This window comes from Ursus maritimus, unplaced genomic scaffold (assembly GCF_017311325.1).
Source record: "Ursus maritimus isolate PB19 unplaced genomic scaffold, ASM1731132v1 scaffold_3, whole genome shotgun sequence".
In the NCBI taxonomy this organism is placed as follows: domain Eukaryota; kingdom Metazoa; phylum Chordata; class Mammalia; order Carnivora; family Ursidae; genus Ursus; species Ursus maritimus.
Window position 1 is genome coordinate 70053316 of NW_024425563.1, and position 20986 is coordinate 70074301.

The 20986-nt window shown below is 39.1% G+C and overlaps 1 protein-coding gene across 1 annotated transcript; it reads left to right on the plus strand.

The window, feature by feature from the left end:
* Positions 1 to 253: 253 nt before the first annotated feature.
* Positions 254 to 20752, plus strand: LOC103658707 (lanosterol 14-alpha demethylase). Its single transcript, XM_008686222.2, has 10 exons — positions 254 to 574; positions 1737 to 1835; positions 6167 to 6343; positions 7582 to 7708; positions 9317 to 9491; positions 11498 to 11617; positions 12034 to 12229; positions 13650 to 13745; positions 14525 to 14693; positions 20495 to 20752. The coding sequence occupies exons 1-10, from the start codon at positions 401 to 403 to the stop codon at positions 20671 to 20673; spliced, it is 1512 nt and encodes a 503-aa protein (XP_008684444.2). The 5' UTR covers positions 254 to 400; the 3' UTR covers positions 20674 to 20752.
* Positions 20753 to 20986: the final 234 nt, after the last annotated feature.

The window sequence follows — 20986 nt, forward strand, 5'->3', positions numbered from 1 at the left end:
TGCCCCGCACCCCAGGCACGCAGGGCTCAGGTGGCCCGCGATTCTCAGGGGGTGATCGCCTCTTAAGCGCTCGTTCTCTTCTGTCTCCGTACCACTCGTACTATAGGGGCAACCTGCTTTTTCAGGGTCTCTCTCCTGGCGTAAGGAGACCTCGGCAGTAATTAGTTCAGTTTGGAGGCGTGGCCAGCACCAGGCCCCGCCCCGTTCTGTGACGTACAGTGTGGCGCGCGCGGGAGCCGAGAGTAGGGGGTGGGACTGGGTATAGTAGGAGACCTGGGGGCCGGGGCCGCCTCCTGAAGCCCATCTGCCGGCCGTACTCGCTCCATCGGTTCGGAGGAGCGGCGGCGACCTCGGCCTCCAGCGTCTCTGACGAACTGTAGTGGCTGCTCCGGCGGTCAGGATGATGTTGCTGGGTTTACTGCAGGCGGGCGGGTCGGTGCTGGGGCAGGCGATGGAGCGAGTGACCGGCGGCAACCTCCTATCCATGCTGCTAATCGCCTGCGCCTTCACGCTTGGCCTGGTCTACCTGTTCCGCCTCGCAGTCGGCCACCTGGCCCCCTTGCCCGCCGGGGCGGTACGTGCACCCCGGGGGATCTGGGCGGGGGATGCAGCGACCACTGTGGTCTAAGGGCTAGCGGGGCGACGGCGGGCGCACTGGGGACGGGGAGGTGGCCGCAGCTCTGTTGCTTGTGGTCGCGACTTCCATGGCCTTGTTGGCGTTGGTGCTGGAGGCCCTGCAATGTAGCGATTCTGGCGGTAGCCGCGTGTCTGGTCTTGGTGGGGGTCGTGCTTGCAGCGTTTATGGTCGTAGTGATGGCTGCTGTGCTGGCCGGGGTTCTGGTACCCCTAAAGGCCGTGGCCAGACTGGTGGCTGTACTGGCCACCATAGTGGTGTTATAGACTTTGCCATTGGCAGCTGCAGCCCTGGTGGCCGTGATCTTGGTCACTGCCCTGGTGGGGTTCCATGTCCTATGGGCTGTAGTATTGCACCTAATGGCGATTTATATCTGTATGGGGGGGGGGGNGTATTTGATAGGGTGGGAGTGACTGGATTGTCCCTTATGATGATAATGAAGTATCATTAAAGTTTCTTTAATTTAGTGTCTTTATTGACCACTAGCTTAATACTTACCTAATATTATTTGATGAATGCATCCTTAACCAGCCAACACCAAGTAGCTTTTAAAACTGCCCGTTTACTGACAATGGAACGTATGAACTATTAACCAAGTCGTTTTTAAAACCTGGGGCGCCTAAAGTACCTTTTATAGTGAGTGCAAAGGAGTGCCTGCTAGTGATCTACTCTCTAAAATCAGTGGATGAGGGGCGCTGGGTTGTTCAGTTAAGCATCTGACCCTTGACCTCAGCTCAGGTCTTGATCTCAGGATCGTGAGTTCAAGCCCCACGCTGGGTGTGGAGCCTACTTAAATAAAATCAGTGGATGAGATGATAAATGTAGCTTTTAAACATTTCACATCTTTCCATACCTCAAGTTACTGTTTGTATTTTTCTATACCTCCTTTAGGCGAGATTCCAGAACTAAATTGTGAGTGGTAGTGGTAAAGACAATATAGTTTGATTTTCCTGTTTTTTTGTTTGTTTGTTTTTGCTAATGGTTAAGAAACAGCCAATAAATAATATTGGACATATTCTGGACCGTGTTCATTTGTTTGGTCAGGAAACTGGATATCTCTCAAAATGAAATGTGAACCCCAGTTTTTTGTTTTCTCTTGCAGAAAAGTCCACCATACATTTTCTCTCCAATTCCATTCCTTGGACATGCCATAGCATTTGGGAAAAGTCCAATTGAATTCCTAGAAAATGCATATGAGAAGGTACGTCTTCCAAATAATTACAGGAAAAGAAATTAGTGCCTTTCAAACTTTTCTTTAAATGGCAGAACATTAAAAAAAAAAAAAAAAAGTGTAATCTTAGACTTATCCCGAGTATAGGAAACCAATTAAATTGGAGCTGCTCCTGTTTAAGAGTTGGAGGGTCTTGGAGATTCCCTTAACTTCTCCCATGTCCTGGGTAACCTCTAAGACATCACTGAAGAAAGTTCTGGCAGGTATGGTTTAAAAACCACTAGCTTAAATTTTGTACTTACTGATCATGGTTAAAATTGATACTAATTGACCCTCCTTTTTCTTAACTAGTCACCTGTGGAATTTTCTAACCTGCTCTACACATGTGTGGCTTCACTTGGATGACCCACAGGATACCATGGCCATTCAGATCTTTGCTCCTCTTCTCTCTAGTGAGCTTTCCGAAACCAGTTCAACCATTTATTCCACAGTCTCACTGTGAATTGTTGTCACTCTTAACTATTTTAGCTCCACAATATAAATTTAGACACTTTATTCTTAGAACACAAACAACTTCTTTTCCTGGCTTGCTTCTTGCTTCTACAATTACTTCCATTAGAACCATTCTTTTTCTTTCTTTTTTTTTTTTTTTTTTTTGAGGTGGTCATATGATTTATATCTTTTATTAATATGGTGAATTACACTGATTGGGGTTTTTTTTAATGTTTTTTTATTACATTATGTTAGTCACCATACAGTACATCCCTGGTTTCTGATGCAAGGTTTGAGGATTCATTAGTTGTGTATAACACCCAGTGCACCATGCAATACATGCCCTCCTTACTACCCATCACCAGCCTATCCCATTCCCCCACCCCCCTCCCCTCTGAAGCCCTCAGTTTGTCTCTCAGAGTCCATAGTCTCCCATGCTTCACTCCCCCTTCTGATTATCCCCTTTCTTTATCCCTTTCTTCCCCTACCGATCTTCCTAGTTCTTATGTTCCATAGATGAGAGAAATCATATGATAGTTGTCTTTCTATGCTTGACTTATTTCACTTAGCATTATCTCCTCCAGTGCCGTCCATGTTGCAGCAAATGTTGAGAACTTGTTCTTTCTGATAGCTGAGTAATATTCCATTGTATATATGGACCACAGCTTCTTAATCCAGTCATCTGTTGAAGGGCATCTCGGCTCCTTTCATGATTTAGCTATTGTGGATAATGCTGCAATGAACATTGGGTTGCATATGGCCCTTCTTTTCACTACGTCTGTATCTTTGGGGTAAATACCCAGTAGTGCAATGGCTGGGTCATAGGGTAGCTCAATTTTGAACTTTTTAAGGGACCTCCACACTGTTTTCCAGAGTGGCTGCACCAACCTGCATTCCCACCAACAATGTAGGAGGGATCCCCTTAGAACCATTCTTTGACCTCTTTAGATCTTCCAGTCCAGGGTCCCACTACTTTCTCCTGATCTAAGAGCCTCCTTTCTTTCCTTTTCTTCGTTTTCCAGTTTGGGACAGTGGTCCACCATTTTGCTTACACTGTGGCCAATGCCATACATTTCCTTGCCCTGGATGTTTTCATTTTGCTTACCTGGTAAAACCCCAGACTCGGAGGGATTTTTCTTCTTCCTTGCACCAGATGAGTTCCTTCCTAATTTCATGATTCCCTACCCTGAACCTTTGAACACTGCTCAACAATCGTGTTATGCCAAAGTATAGTTGGCATACTTTCCACTCCCCACAATGATGATTCAAACCTTCACTTTTCTAAACTTCTGAATCTTCCTATCAAAGCAGATGACTTTGTCTCCTCTTTAGAGATATAAAACCATCCAAGAGAACTCTCTCATGCTCCCACTTTCAAACATACATTCTCTTTTCTTCCTGTTACACTAATTATAAAACACTTACTTTGTGCCACTAATTTAGTGCTTTACATAGATTATCTGACTCCATAAAAATCCTTTCAGGTAAATCTATTGTATAGATGATAAAACTGAGAAACAGGTTATATAATTTGTTCTTGGGCTCACTGCTGGCTAGTGGCCAAGCCAGGATTTACACGTGGTCTAATTTCCAAGTCTGTGCTTTTAATAATAATAATAATAATAGTAATAAACACATATAATATTTACTATGGCCGACACACTCTTTTCTAATATATCTATAATATCTGTATATATACACACACACATATCATGGACAAAATGATATATATTTAATCTTGATAATAGTAGCCACTATTATTTCTATTTAATGGATGAGGGAAACTGAAATACAGAGAGGTTAAGTTCTCTGACTCTAGGACCAAGGTCACAACAGCTAACAGGTGGAGGACCTGGGATGTGAACCTTGGCAGTCTGGCTCTGAGCCCATTAGGGTGCTATCACGTTGATCTTATACTATTTTTCTTCCTATTGGAGGCTAGAGTCTCAATCCATATTTGGTCTCAGGAACCTTATGCTATTATTTCTTCTTTCTGTAGTGACTTCCTTCAACTGGATCTTTCCCATTTTCTCTGAAAAATTTTCAAAAGTCACTCATTTAAAAAGACTGGAGCTTCTCTTGACTACTCAGTCTCCTCTCACATCCCTCCCCCGTTAGCAAGTTTTCTGTACTTACGGTCTCTGTTTCCGCATCTCCTGTTTACTTACTCTTCAGTCCACCGTAGTCTGTCAGCCCCTTCACTAATGAGCTCCGTGTCCTACTTCAATGAACTTGATCCCTTATTTGTATTTGTCACTGGTGACACTCCCTGCTCCTTAAATGTGGCTCCTCTCATTTTTCCCCTTTATTTCTCTCACTAATTTTTCTCTAACTCCTTAGTGGGCTCATGCCTGGGCATTTACTGTTGGGGTTCATGGAGGTTTGGTCCTTGGCCTTTAGTCTTTCCTAGGTGATCTCATCTCTAACCTGCAGCTCACTTACCAGGCATAGGTAGATGACACACAAATTACTGTCTCTGGTTCAGGTCTCTACTCAAGCTCCAGACCTGGATGTGCCAACTCCCACGTGATTCTTTGAGTTGTCTCAAAGGCACCTGAAATCCAACATTTCTGAAGGCTACCCCTTGGTTTTTCTCTCTCCAATCCTGGTTGTCCTGTTTCTCTTCTCACCATTTTTCTGTTTTCCAGAAGCCTAGGATTCATTCTTCATACTTCCCTCTCCCTGTCTCAATCCATTGCCGTCTGTAGATTCTCTCTCCAAAATAATTCGGTATCCATCTGCTTCTGTGTGCACTGCCCCATCATTACCATGCGGCCAGTTTTCATCATCAGGTTCCTGCAATAGACTCTAACTGGTCCTCTGACATTCTTTCTGCTCCTGTTCCTCCCTCCTCCATGTAGCAGCCAGAGGGATCTTTCTTTTAAAATATGCATATATCAGGGTGTCCCTTCCATGCAGTTTAAAATCTTCTATGGCTTTCCATTGCTTATAAGGAAAAAACTTCCTGAATATGGCTTATGAGACTGTAGAGGTCTAGGCCCTGCAGACTCAGCTCTCATCTCGTCCTCCCCCTGCCCCCCATTAGGATCCATTAGGATCTTTGTGCATGCCCGGCTGCCATGCTGACTCCTCCTCATCCTTCAAGCCTCAGCTCACTTGGCCTTTCCTCTCTTTGGTCACCGTTTTATCAGTTCTCTTCTCGTAGAGTTGCTTTCTTTCCTATAGTACTTGTCACATTTGCAATTTTACATTTGTTAATGTGATTATTTGATTAAGTTGTATCTTTTTCAATAGACTAAACTACATGAGTCAGAGACAGTATTTTTGTTCACAGTTGTATCCCCAGAGCCTGGTCTTTAATAATACTCAGAAAACTGCAAGGTAAAGCATTTAACACCCAACCAGATTAACAAAAAATTAAAAATGAAATTATTTGGTGTTGGCGAGATAGTAGTAAACTGGATAACTAAACAAACTTCTGATGTCCTTACATAGCAAGTACAATAGGAAAGGTCATAACTTTGGTGACGCCTATAAATTTATCTTTAACCAAGGGGGAAAATAATCTGTATTCTTAGAGATACTCATTGCAGTATTATCCATAATAAGTAAAGAACTGACCTATCACCCATATGTCCAATAATGAAAGAATAATTATTAAAATTATGATGTCTGTGTAAAGGATAGAAAATACTTTCAGTATAAACTGAAAAAAGCAGAATAAAAAGTTTATATTTCACTTGCAACTGGATGAAAATAATTATAAATCTGGACAAAGACTGGGTGAATAATTGCATTAATGTTTATGCATGTTTTAATTTTCAAAAATGTTTTGTGAATAAATTAGTGTTTCTTTTCGTGATACATATTTTTCAGTATCATCACTATGGCTACTTTTCTTTCTTTAGTATGGACCCGTATTTAGTTTTACCATGGTGGGCAAGACATTTACTTACCTTTTGGGGAGCGATGCTGCTGCACTGCTTTTTAATAGTAAAAATGAGGACCTGAATGCAGAAGATGTCTACGGTCGTCTGACAACACCTGTGTTTGGGAAGGGCGTTGCATATGATGTGCCTAATCCAGTAGGTGACACTGTTATCTTCAAGAAAGACAAATCTATAATATAAGAGTTATAACTAGTAGTGTAATATTGTACATTTAGAATGTAGAAACAATTTATTCCTTGGTTCAAAAATCTGAAGAATGAGACATTTAAAAGAAAAGGCCTGGGTAACCGACAAAGAATGGGTATTCTGTTTTATAGCTGCAGGCATGGGCTAAGCAATTTCAAAGGTTTCCTATACAAAGAAAGAGAATCAATGATAACTTAGGGCATTGATTGGAGTGGGTAACAAGAAAATCCCATTATTTCACCGGAAGGGGCTCCCATGCCTCCACTCCTGCCTGAAATTCTAGCATAAGAGCTCTCTTGAGCTAGAGATTTTGAGCTAGAGATTGTTGGTTTTAGAAGTTTGTGTGATTTCTTTTCCCCTCCTAAAGTCAAATATTAAAGTCCTACAAATTGATGCAAAACACAAATGAGATCGTTTGCTCAATAGCTTGGTGTGGGCTCTGGCTGAGATCGTACCACACATGACCTGGTATCCTAGTGTAGCAGTTAAGAGTTGACATCAAGTGTTATTTCTGGGGATGAGTGAGGTGTGGGGGAATGAATGGCTCCTCAAGGCCAAAAGCAAGAACCCTAGAAAATCCCTCTGGTCAGATATATCTGTTCATTTTTTCACACTGCTGATCAGAGTCTTAAAATAGGAATGTCCCAATGGGTTAAAACCATTAGCTGGCTTAGTGTGAATTTATTTCAGTCAGAGTATATTGAATTCTCATTAAACTTCTGGAAGACAGTAAGAGGAATGATACTTGTTTGGGAATGGAATGGGAAAATATGTGAAGTAGGAGAAAAATGATATGGAAACATAATGAACCTTTGGGGGCTTGTGTTGGTATCTGGGTTGGGTTGGGATCCTAGAAGATAACAGGATAGGAAAGGGAAGCCCTGGGGTTAGGAGTGGGAAAATGCATATGTAGGAAGGAAAGGCAGTGGGATTCCTAATTTATCATTAGTTGAGGGCTTGCATACCAGGTATCTCTGTACCTGTTCCTTCAGATCCATGTAAATGCTCTAAGTTTCCCATGTCTGGTGTAGTTTTAAAAAATCCTTTTACTGTTTTTATTTTCAGCATCTTTTTTTTAGAATATTGTTTGCTTTGCGTGTTACAGAGTTCATAATAACCCAAATGAATCTTCTGATAAAACAAAATTGTGTTTTAATGCTTGGTATTATACTGTTAATATTTTGAAGGTATTTTTGGAACAGAAGAAAATGTTAAAAACTGGCCTTAACATAGCCCACTTTAGACAGCACGTTTCTATAATTGAGAAAGAAACAAAAGAATACTTTCAGAGTTGGGGAGAAAGTGGAGAAAAAAGTAAGCAAACTGTTTTGGTTTCGCATTTGTCCTAGTATTTCTACTTTTTTATGACTAGAAATATAAGAATGTGTGTGTGTGTGTGTGTAATGAAAAACCAACTGCAACATATGTAAAAACCAGCTTAGATTTAATGGAAAGAATATATTTTGATAACCATAGAGTTAAAAAGACCTGAGAGGAAGTGATTATTGCTGTTCACTTAGCAAAACTTTAAAATGGGTTAATTAACATGCATGTTATTCAGCTCATTTGTATAAATAATATAAAAATGACTAAAAATTATTAAGTTTTGAAATAAACTGAACGTAAGACTTTTTGCAAGGTCATTTTAAGACAATAAATAACTTTTTTTTAACTCCCATGAGCAAGTAAAAGTCTAAATGATTTAATTTTGAATGTAATACCCTATCTATCTGATATTGTATGGGAATGATTTATTTCATGAAAAAGGTAAATTTAAATACATAGGCTTACTGTACCACCAAATGTATTATATGCTTTCTTGCATTATGTACAGAGTATAACGAGTATAATTTGATCTTCTTTGGATATTTATGTGAATCTATTCTTTATATTGGACAATAAGTGTTCCTTTCAGAGAAAATTGCCACCCCAAAGCAGAAAGCAACATCTGCTTACAGGGTACCAAGCTTTCTGTGTGTCTGTGTGAGTCCCCATGTTCTCGGTGTGGTCTTCAGTTTCTGTAAAAGGTCCAGAAACTCGATTTTATTTTTAATACACCTAAAGCTGATGTGATATATTTCTAACCACACAAGAAGCTGGTGTATAAACTAAAATGCCAACTTAATAAATACAAGTGAGACAAAGTTATAGCACTGAGAACACCAGAATTTACTTAACTGCATTGGCAAATCTATTTGGAAAGCCAAGTGATAATTGGAAGTTCATCTTGTAAACAAGGCATTAACTGGGTAATTTTTATGACTTTTAAATGTCATCCAGATGTGCTTCCCTGACGCATCTGTCTCTAGCTTGGGATATACCAATTGATGATTAGCTACAGTTTTCTTTTATATATAGTCAAGACCTCAACTTGTAGTCCTGGTCTTCCTGATTTTGACTGGCAAAATAATCTGTTCTTCAGTTTTTGGACTGTTGTTCTTTGGGAAGCACCTCATGTGCACTAAATCACTTTTTTGCTGCTTTTGTTACACTGCGACTTGGAACTCCTGTAACTTTATTCATTTTTTAAAAAATTTTCTTTTTAAGTAACTCTACACCCATTGCGGGGCTCGAACTCACGACCCTGAAATCGCATGCTGTACAGTCAGCCAGGAGCCTCTCACTATATTCATTTTTATGTTCAATTTATTTTTTCAAGTTGAAGAGTCATGAGTGAGGTTCAGAGATGCCTTTGTGGCCTCTATTTTGGCTGTCCAGAGGTGCTTCCCATCATGAGTTTCTTGCCTCTCTTTGTTGTGTCCATATGTCTGTAGGCTTTTTGTGATGCTTCAAACAAGATCTTGTTGGTTCTTGGGTTTTTATTCTCAGTTTACCTTTGTAATGCTTTTGTATCTCTAAGAAAGCAGAAACTTTCAAAAGAATATTTGGCAATAGTAATGGGAATGATCTTTTTTCCTCTAGATTTGTTTGAAGCTCTTTCTGAGCTCATAATTTTAACAGCCAGCCATTGTTTACATGGAAAGGAAATCAGAAGTCAACTCAATGAGAAAGTGGCACAGCTGTATGCAGATTTGGATGGAGGTTTTAGCCATGCGGCCTGGCTGCTGCCAGGTTGGCTCCCGTTGCCTAGTTTCCGGTATGATAAAGACACTATACTTGCTGTAATTGTAGAACTGCGGTAGTGTTGGTATGCTTTGTGTTAACAAAGATAAAAAATAAACATAAACCAGACAAATTAGGAGAGATCATGAGCCCCATTCTTCTGTTAAGAATTCAAGACAGGTTTTCTTTATATAGTAAGCTCATTCAAGCTCTGTTTCAGTTTATAAACGAGGTCATTTGTTGTCTAGCTGTTCTAATTTAAAACCTCCTAATCTCACATATTCCGTCTACTCAAGAAAGTCTCTGGACTCTTCCTAAAAGTGATACTCCCCATCTATGCACTTATTTGAAAATATTTGACTGTTTTATAGTCTATTGTGAAATTTCTTTGTTTTGAAGTAGTAAGTGCCTTTCTTTACTTTTCTCTTTGTTTTCTTACAACTATACTGGGATTTCCTTAAGGGCGGGGACCATCTGATACAAAGAAATATTGCTTATGGGACTCGACATATGGTTTAGTGTCTTGAGTATTAGTGAGCTTTCTGTACCTGTTGATTCATTTCTGTTCAGGTGAGAGATGGGGAGGAGTTAAATTGGTACTCCTTTTCCTTCTATTTCTGCTACTTCTATATAGTTACAGGATGAAGAGGGCAGAAAAAGGGAAAGCCAGGAGAGATTCTCTGGAATTCTTTGGAACTCCTAATACTTTATATTTGTAAGGAGCTTTGCAGTTTTCAAAATGCTTTCATTCATAGCCTGTAGTGGGTCCTCCAGAAATGTGCAACAAGCCCGTTTTTACCTTTTCTATCTCCTGGATGAAGTCAGAAATTCCTGAGCTTGGTATGATAGACCTTTCCCACTTCAGTCCAGTCTTTCTCTGTCTTACCCAAACCAAATGATTTAACCAAATTATTCCATTCCCTTTCTTAAAACAGGCCCTATGTTTTCCTGGCACTGTTGTGTTCTTATTGGTAAATGTCTTCTGCCCACATTGTCTTAGTAGTTCCTCAGTAACAGTCTTACAAACATAGCAGAGCAGCAATTTTTTTTTTTTAAAGATTTTATTTATTTATTTGACAGAGAGAGAGACAGCCAGCGAGAGAGGGAACACAGGCAGGGGGAGTGGGAGAGGAAGAAGCAGGCTCATAGCGGAAGAGCCTGATGTGGGGCTCGATCCTATAACGCCGGGATCACGCCCTGAGCCAAAGGCAGACGCTTAACCGCTGTGCCACCCAGGCGCCCCAGAGCAGCAATTTTTATTGGAAAGCTTAGTTATGAAGGGGCTAGACAGTCAGATTGCCTGGTTTTAAATTTCAGCTCCACTGCTTTCTGGCTGTGTGATTCAATGCAGCTGCCTGTGAAATGAGGCTAAGAACATCTACGTCACAGGAGGTCAAAGTGGGTAATTCATTTTGTAAAACACTTGGAGTATCTGTTACCTAGTGAGCACCTTACTTTAAAGGGAAGATTTGGGGACCTGAAGTTTGTTTTCTGACACTACTAGTATTTTTGCCGCCTACAAAACCATGTTGTTTCAGAAAATGAAGAAGAGAATCACATCCTGTTTAGAACATCCTAAATAAATCTTAGGTTTATTCAAATCCTGAATCCTATAGAAATATCAGAATGACTGTCCATCTTCTTCAAGAATTAATTTGGTTAAAATTGGAATTTCATTAATTTAAAGGAGTTAATTTAAAGGAGTATTCTGCTTTCTGTTAAACTGGAAAATGATTCTAAAGGAATAATCACAAGTCTTGTTTTAGACCTTTTGTTAGAACACAGAAAGTATGTTAAGAATCAGGGCTATATATGTTAGGACACATTTCTTGCCTTTAAGGACCCTAGAAATTTCTAACAGTATAAGATTTTCATGGCTTCTTTTTTTCCTTCAGTTCTGAGTTTTTTGTCAATTACTTTAGAGTCATTCAAGTTAGTTAGATAAGGTTGCTTTAAGCTAGGTCCTGGTTATTTTCAAAATGAATCTGGTGCCAGAAAGTACGGCATTATTTTTTAGTCATTTTTGTCTTTGAATTGCAGACGCAGGGACAGAGCTCATCGAGAGATCAAGAATATTTTCTATAAAGCAATCCAGAAGCGAAGACAGTCAGAAGAAAAAATTGATGACATTCTCCAAACCTTACTAGATTCTACTTACAAGTAAGAGCTGTTCGGATCACATGTTAAGCCGAAAGAGGAAATTAAAAATTAAAACAAAGTTAAAGAATATGTCCAGTTAAAAAGTAGTGATGTTGACAAAATTAGTAGCTATGAGCCTTGGGCTTGTTAAATGGATGAGACACGAATTACTGGGATCCCATTGCCTTCCTGAAGCCTGAGGACCACACATGGGGAAACGTCTGCTGACAAACTACATCGACATCTTTTGTAATGAAAATCATACTTTACTTTGGTCTGTCTCTTTCCCCTCAGGGAAAAAAAATTCTCACTTGTGATGGACAAATGCAAGAGACTGTTATACCTGAAAAGTTTATTCACGAGGACCCTTTATTTAAATGTGGAGGCAGGAAATGGGGCTGCCAAACTGTTAAATTTGTGCGTGTCTCCTTCCATAGGGACGGCCGTCCTCTGACAGATGACGAAGTGGCAGGCATGCTTATTGGACTGCTATTGGCAGGCCAGCACACGTCCTCAACTACTAGTGCCTGGATGGGCTTCTTTTTGGCCAGAGACAAAATACTTCAAGAAAAATGTTATTTAGAACAGAAAACAGTCTGTGGAGAAGATCTGCCTCCTTTAACTTTTGACCAGGTTTGTTGGATTTTAGTTTCATTGCTGTGCTTTATGATTTTGAGTATCTAATGAATGGCTAGTTTTTAAAGGGGACAATTGATATATTCTATTTACTACAGATTAAATTGCTTAGCTTCTTTATTTTTAGAAAGTTCCCCATAGCCCTCCCTGAAATGTCTTACTGTTGGAGTCACTTTGCTATTATTTTGTTGAGGATTTTTTTTTTTTTTTAAAGATTTTATTTATTTATTTGACAGAGAGACAGCCAGCCAGATAGGGAACACAAGCAGGGGGAGCGGGAGAGGAAGAAGCAGGCTTCCAGCGGAAGAGCCTGATGTGGGGGCTCGATCCCATAACACCGGGATCACGCCCTGAGCCGAAGGCAGACGCCCAACTGCTGTGCCACCCAGGAGCCCCTTGTTTTTGCATCTGTGTTCACATGAGGGGTACTGACGCGTAGTTTTATCATGAGGTCTTTGACAGGTTTTGGTATACAGAGTAATGCTGGTCCCAAAGAATGAGTTTATAAGTGTTCCCTCTTTTATTTTTTTGGAAAAGTCTGTGAAAGATTGATATTAATTCTTTCTTACATGTTTGGTTAGAACTCACCAGTGAAGCCATTGGAGTCTGCGCTTTTCTTTGTGCAAAGTTGTTTGATTACTTGTTATATACATTTATTCATATGTTGTTTCTTCTTGAGTCTTCGGTTTGTGTCCTTCTAGGAATTTGTCCATTTTCATCTAGGTGACGTAATTAGTTGCTTACAATTGTTAGTATTCTTTTATAATCCTTTCTGTTTCTGTAAGGTCAGCAGTGATGTCTCTTTCATTCCTGATTTTGTAACACTAAAAATAATAGCTTAATTGATATATAATTTACATACTATAGAGTCAGTCCATTTAGAGTATATAATTTACTGTTTTTTGATATATTCAGAATTGTGAAAACCATCACAATTTTAGAACATTTAAATCACTTCCAAAAGGAAGCCGGTACCCATTAGCAGTCATGTCCCATTGCCCCTGCCCCTGGCAACCACTGATCTACTTTTTGTCTGTATGGATTTGCCGTATCCTGGACATTTCATATAAACAAGATCATACAATATGTGGTCTTTTGTGACTGCTTCTTTCGCTTAGCATGTTTTCAAGTGTCATCCATGTGGTAGCATGATTTTTGCTAGTGTTTTCATTTTTTAGACAAGTGGATTTTTGCAGGTCCTTACTATGCCATTCTTCAGGGTGATTACCTCTTGTACTGAGGGTATCTTGCTCTCTTTCCCTTGTTGACCTTGGATTGTGTCAGACCAAGATAATTTCAGATACCTCTGCACTTCTACCACAGTATAAGCTATCTTATTATAACCCAGAAGTTTAAATACATACTGTTGAAGTAAGTTAAATATTTATAAAACTCAGGAAATGTTTTCCCTTTCCAGCTGAAGGATCTAAATTTACTTGATCGCTGCATAAAAGAAACATTGAGACTTCGACCTCCCATAATGACCATGATGAGAATGGCCAAAACTCCTCAGGTGAGTCTCTTGGTTAGATCTCCCCTTCCATGCCCCCAGAAAGAAATATATCCCAAAGAAGAAATATAACAGCAAAGAGAATTTTTTAAATTAAAAAAGTAGAATAATCATTTCCATATCATTTCAATTTTTTATATTCTAATTCTGATATGTAACTATATATCTTATTTATATAGATATTTTTATATAATTTGAGCATATACATGCTAATCTGTTCCCTGCATTTTTATTTTACAATGAGGATTTTAAAAATGGTAGTATATTTTTTTCCTGGTTTAAAGAAAAGCATGTTTTGTTAAAAATCCTGATAGTATGGAAATATATGGATTGTGAAAGGCTCCTTGATATCCCTCTGCTAACTCCGAGACATTATGGCTTTTTTAAATTTCCAGCCCAATGTTGGGTCACTTGGAAATCATCTTAAGTTAAAATAATTTTTTTTTTTTTTAAAGATTTTATTTATTTATGTGACAGAGAGACAGCCAGCCAGAGAGGGAACACAGCAGGGGGAGTGGGAGAGGAAGAAGCAGGCTCCCAGTGGAGGAGCCTGACGTGGGGCTCGATCCCAGAACACCGGGATCACGCCCTGAGCCGAAGGCAGACGCCCAACGACTGCGCTACCCAGGCGCCCCAAGTTAAAATAATTTTTAGCTGGCCTATTATCTAGTTTTTAAATATATGTAGATCACGTGTGTGTTAATGCTTTATTACACAATGGTCTGGTTATTTGGTACAATAGTTCTATATTATCTAATGAAATATGTTGCTTTTATTTGTAGACCGTGGCAGGGTATACCATTCCTCCAGGACATCAGGTGTGTGTGTCTCCCACTGTCAATCAGAGACTTAAAGACTCATGGGTAGAACGTCTGGACTTTAATCCTGATCGCTACTTACAGGACAATCCAGCTTCAGGAGAGAAGTTTGCTTATGTGCCATTTGGAGCAGGTAAGATACCATTTTACATTTGAAATGTTCTGATAATGTTTATGTCTGTCCAAATAATTCATATGACTTTTATTTATAAGTACCTTTTCCTTTCCTCATAGGGACATTCCTGAAAACATTTGTAGGAGTATAATCTTTGCCAAGTTGGAAAAAGTATTTTATTTATACTAAAGGAAGTTGTTTTGTGAATCCTTATATAATACTCTATTACCTTCTATCCAATTTAGTTTTTTCAGGGTTAATTTTTATAGTCCACCTGTTTTCCCTTATAATAGTATTTAAAGCTCTTTGTAAATTGTTCTAAAGAACCACTGGAATTAGCACACCATTTAGGCAATTATTTCAGGCTAAATATGATAACAGATTGTCAGTGTTTCAGAAAAGAGCAAACTCAGTCTTGTTAAAATTGAAGCTCTTCTGGATTGTCAGTCAACTTTTTGGTGCTCTGTCTGTATCCTTAGGATAAAATGGTCTTTAAATCTGGCAGGTCTTGCATAGATTTGCAAACTTCTGCATTTCAATTACCATCCTTAAATTATGTAGGCAGACCCCTTAATTTCTCTGTTCATTAGTACTCTACAGATTAAACACTTTCTGACTTCTTGTTTAGTCTTTCCAAAGAGATTTGAAATGGCACAACTTTTTTGTCATGGGTCACACTGTTTCCACACATAAAGTATAATGTCCTTTAAGAACTTCTGATCTTAGTAACTTCAATAAATAAATTTAATAATATGGTATATAATACCACATATAAAAGTCGGAGACTGTTCAAACAGTTGGAAGGGCTATTAGTTCTGTGGCCCAAAATCTGCCCCAAAGAGGAATCATTTCTAAACTGGTAATTGCCTGGACTGCGCTTGAACTTTTTTAGGTAATAGATTGCTAGGTTACCTTCTATGGCAGCTCATTTTGTTTTTTGGACAGCTCCCATTTTTAAAAACTTATATTAAAGCTGTAATCTGGGGGCACCTGGCTGCCTCAGTCGGTAAAGCACGTGACTCTTGGTCTCAGGTCATGAGTTCAAGCCCCTGTTGGGTGTGGAGGCTACTTAAAAAAAAAAAGCTGTAATCTGTTTCAACATCCCATTGTGTTTAAAACATCCCCTAATTGTGTTCTCTGAGGTTATATTATATATCTTTGAGCTCTCCGAATATATGATAGTGTTCCCTCAAATTTTTCATCATTGTGCTAGTTTCCTAGGGCTACTATAACTCCCACAAACTGAGTGACTTAAAACAATAGACCTTTATTCTCCCATCTTTCTGGAGGCCGGAAGCCTGAAATCAAGGTGTTGGCAGGGCCTTGCTCTCCCTGATGGCTCTGGGAGACAGTCTTCCCTTGCTTGTTCCAAGCTTCCGGTGGCTCTTGGCAGTCTTTGGCATTCCTTGGCTTGTAGCTGCATCACTCTGATCACTGCCTCTCGTCACATGGCCGTATGCCCTGCGGGTGTCTCTCTGAGTCTGTGCGTGGCTTTCTTTTAAGGACATCATTATTGGATTTAGGACTCACCCTAACCTGGTATGACTTCATTGTAACTAATTATATCTGCAAAGTCTGATTTCTGAGTAGACATGAATTTTGGGGGAACACTCTTCTAGCCCATATGATCATGATGTTAAGTACGTCCAATTTCTTCATGACTTTGTAATGGTGTAATTTTTTCCATGTTGGAGCATGTAGCATGTAGCTTATTCATTTTCATAATACTACCTTTTGTGAATCATCAGAATTTATCCATTTTTCTCTTAATTCATAGTTAGGATACATCTAGTTTCCTGCTATTAAAAATAATCCTTTAATCTCCCTGTGAGTAAGCCAAGCCTCTCCTTAGTTGTTATATTTGAATATGGAATGGTTTGTAAACACCCTTTTTAAATAGGGCTCCTAGAAGTAAGTGCACCTAAGGGCCACATAGCACTGTGCTAATAATACGCACTTTTTGTTAATTTTTTCTCTAATCTTCACAACCACACTATGAGGAAGGAACTGTCTTATTCATTTTTCAGAAATGGAAACCAAGGCTTTAGCAAGGCTTTTTTCAATTGCAGTAATTTGACTTGATCTTTTTGTATTCCCTGAAAAACCATCTTTTGTTACCGAGCTTATTACTTTATGAGGTTTGGAAGGTCAGAGAGATTGAAAGGCATTAGTTCTTTCTGGCTTAAGTATTTAGAGACAAAAAAAGTTTGTCTCTTTGGCTTTTATATATAACCTTTTTAAAATACATGAATTATATTTTCTATTATTAAAATTTCCCTGACATTTTAATAAAAATTTCACAGCAAAGTCAAAAGAATTTTATACTGAACATTCATATACCCATTATCTAGATTCTGCCATTGACATTTTACTTATACTTGTTTTATCACATATCCGTCCATCAATGCATTTACTTTTTGGTGCTTTTCAAAGTAAACTGTACACATCAGTATATGTCTCTCTGAATTTTTCAGCAAGTATATAACAAACTACAGTTCAGTATTCTAGTTTTGATATAAAATTTTACAATGAAATACCCAAGTCAATATTCCTTGTTTTGACAAATGAATAACCTCAATCAAATCTAATTTACTGATTTTTAAAATTGTTATTGCTTCCTGGTCCTGTCTAAAAACTTTTGCCTGGCCCCAAGTCATGAAGACATTCTCCTCTATTACTCCCTATTAAAATTTAATGGTTTGGAGCACCTGGGTGGCTCTGTTGGCTAAGTGGCTGCCTTTGGCTCAGGTCATGATCTCAGGGTCCTGGGATCGAGCCCTGAGTCAGGCTCCCTGCCCAGTGGGAAGTCTGCTTCTCCCTCTCGCTCTGCTCCCCCTGCCACCCACCCCCCCCCGCTTGTGCTCTCTAATAAATAAAATCTTCAAAAAATTTTTTGATGGTTTAGCATTTATGTTTAGGCCTATGATCATCTGGAATTAGTTTTTTGAGTTTGGTATGAGACAGGAATTGAGGGTTTTTTTATTTTTTTATAAGATTTTATTTATTTGAGAGAGAAAGGGGGGGAGGGGCAGAGGGAGCCGGAGAAGCAGGCTCTCCCCTGAGCAAGGAGCGTAAAGCAGGGCTCGATCCTAGGACCCTGGGATCATGACCTGAACCAAAGGTGGACGCTTAACTGACTGAGCCACCCAGGCACCCCCCCCTTTGTAATGTTAGATACATAGTTATTCCCATACCATGTGTTAAAAAGACTTTTTCTTCATTGGCTTCTTTTATTTACTGCCTTTCTTGATAATCAGGTAACCGTAAAAGTATGTCTTGGTTCTTTGCTGTGTGCCATTGTTCTGTTTGTTGAGCCCTATCCAGAACCACATGGTCTTGGTTGCTGTGAAAGAAAAAGAACCCCACTTTCTACTCTACACTTGCACTTAGAACACTTCTGACAACATTTCTGGTCACCAAATGTTGTTTGGGTGTTTTTCCCCCACACTAATTCTCTGTGGATACCCACTGCGTTTCCTACAATTCAACTCAGTTCTGACACTATCTACCTGGGGTTAGCGCTGACCCCATAGGTTAAGGGCTTAGTCCCACAAGATTCCCCCTGCCCCCCATCACTTCAGATACCAATCACAAGTCCAGGTTGTCTCCTGTTCTTCTGACTAGTGGGCTGTAAACCAGAGGTTTTCTTGATCCCCTCCTTGGGGTTCCACAGTTTCTTAAAATGGCTCACAAAACTTGGAAAGCAGTTTATTTACTGGATTAACAGTTTATTACAAAGAGGGGGATACAACTCAGGAACAGCTGAGTGAAGATGCATAGGGCAAGGTATGGGGGAAGGGGCACAGAGCTTCCATGCCTTCCGGGTATGCAACACTCCCACCATCTCCATATGTTCACCAATCTGGAAAGCTCTCCCAATATGACCTCTCAGTCCTCCATACTATAGCTATTTTTGTGGATGCTTCATTATGTAGGCATGATTGATTACATCATTGGTGATTAATTCAGCCTCCAGCCCCTTCTCCCTCCTGGAGGTCAGGGGTTAGGGCTTTAAGTTCTAACCGTTTAAGCACATGGTTGGTTCCCCTGGTAGCCAGGCCCGACTCTGAGGGGATTTCCAAAAGTCCCCTCTTTAACAAACTCAAGTGTGGTTGAAAGGGGCTTATTATGAATAACAAGTCTCCTTCTTTTATTGCTCTTTGCTCTTAAGAAATTCCAAGGTGTTTCAGGAGCTCTGTGCCAAGGATATATATTTATTACAAACCACATTATCATAGTTGCTGTACCTTTCGTATTGAAGTCAGATTTGAAGTCAGTTTAAATCTTCCAGCTTGTTTTTGTTTTTTCAAGACTGCTCTGCATATCTTAGGTCCTCCTTTGTATTTCCATATGCATTTTTTTAAAAAAGTTCTTACTTGAATTCCAGTTAGTTTAACATACAATGTTACATTAGTTTCAGGTGTACAATATAGTGATTCAGTGATTCCATACAATACCCGGTGCTCATTACAAGTGATTTCTTAATCCCCATCGCCTATTTCTCCCTTTCCCTCACCTACCTCCATTCTGATAACCATTAGTTTATTCTCTATAAAGAGGCTTTTTCTTGGTTTGCCTCTTTTTTTCCCCATTGCTTGTTTATTGTTTCTTAAATTCCATGAGTGAAATCAGATGGCATTTGTCTTTCTCTGACTTATTTTGCTTAGCATAATAGTCTCTAACTCCATTCATATCGTTGCAAATGGCAGGATTTCATTCTTTTTTATGGCTGAGTAATATTCCCTTTTATATATATATATGTATATATACACATATATATATGTATACATATATATATATACACACACACACCCACACCCCACATCTTCTTTATCCATTCATCAATTGATGGATACTTGGGCTGCTTCCATAATTTGGGTACTGTAGATAATGCTGCTATAAACATTGGGGTGCATGTATCCTTTTGAATTAGTATTTTTTATCCATATGTATTTTAGAATCAACTTGTCAGTTTTTACACGTATATAACCTTTTAAATTTTGATCTAGGTATGTGTTTGTATTTTGATTTATTAAATCCCTTTTTCTTCTGTTCTTATTTTGAAATGGCATTTAAAGTTTTTTTTTAAAGACTGTATTTTTAAGTAATCTCTACACCCAGTATGGGGCTTGAACTCACAATCCCGAAATTAAGGTTGCACACACTCCATTGACTGAGCCAGCCAGGTGCCCCTGGCATTTGAAGTTTTGATTGAAGGGTTCATATTGACTTTTTTTTTTTTTTAAGGATTTTATTTATTTAATTGACAGAGATAGAGACAGCCAGCGAGAGAGGGAACACAAGCAGGGGGAGTGGGAGAGGAAGAAGCAGGCTCCCAGCGGAGGAGCCTGACGTGGGGCTCGATCCCAGAACGCCAGGATCACGCCCTGAGCCGAAGGCAGACGCTTAACAACTGAGCCACCCAGGCGCCCCCATATTGACTTTTAACTAGGGCGCTCTTGGCACAGAAGCTAAGAATATTCTAGTATAATCCCAAAGTAGATTGTCATCATAGATTTCAAATCTTACATATATTTAAACTTAGATAGGTGTGACATTTCAAAAAAAGTAATTAGAAGGGTCACTATATAATTATGCAAGTGCTGTTTCCCTTAAAAAAAAATCTTGAAAATCTCCTGAGATTTTTATTAACTATTTTATATTTTACATTCTTTTATGTGAAAAGAATATGTCAACTTTTTCCTATATTATCTCTGTATCTGCTATCCCTCCAAACTGTAAACAAATTTATCACTCCAGGAGAAAACACAGGAAAAAGAATTTCAGTTGATTCTTAGAAAACTTTCTTTTTTTGACAGGGCGTCATCGTTGTATTGGGGAGAATTTTGCCTATGTTCAAATCAAGACAATTTGGTCCACTATGCTTCGTTTATATGAATTTGATCTCAATGATGGATATTTTCCCACTGTGAATTATACAACCATGATTCACACCCCTGAAAACCCAGTTATCCGATACAAACGAAGATCAAAATGAAAAGCTGCAAGGAACTAACAATGTGAAACATCACTGTAAACCGCAAAAGCATCTGAAGAGAATGAAGTTTACAAAACAGCTCCTGGTGTATTCTTTTTTTGAGTGTAATTTTAAAAGACAGCTAGCTTAACTTATGGTTTTTGTATTTTCTTAACTGAATAGTTCCATCATATCTAATGGCATTTCAGATATTTCCTAATGTTTTATGATGGCTATTAAGGAAATCAAACTCATTAGTATGAAATTATTTAGGGGGGATCTTGGTAATTGACAGATTCTTAACACAGTTTCCAGGTATTAATTTTAACAACAA

Excerpts from the sequence above, each read along its gene's own strand:
- LOC103658707 (XM_008686222.2), top strand. The coding sequence starts at position 401 with ATGATGTTGCTGGGTTTACTGCAGGCGGGCGGGTCGGTGCTGGGGCAG. Across the intron at positions 13,746-14,524 it reads GAATGGCCAAAACTCCTCAG|ACCGTGGCAGGGTATACCAT; the intron begins GTGAGTCTCTTG and ends TTTTATTTGTAG. Across the intron at positions 14,694-20,494 it reads TTATGTGCCATTTGGAGCAG|GGCGTCATCGTTGTATTGGG; the intron begins GTAAGATACCAT and ends TTTTTTTGACAG.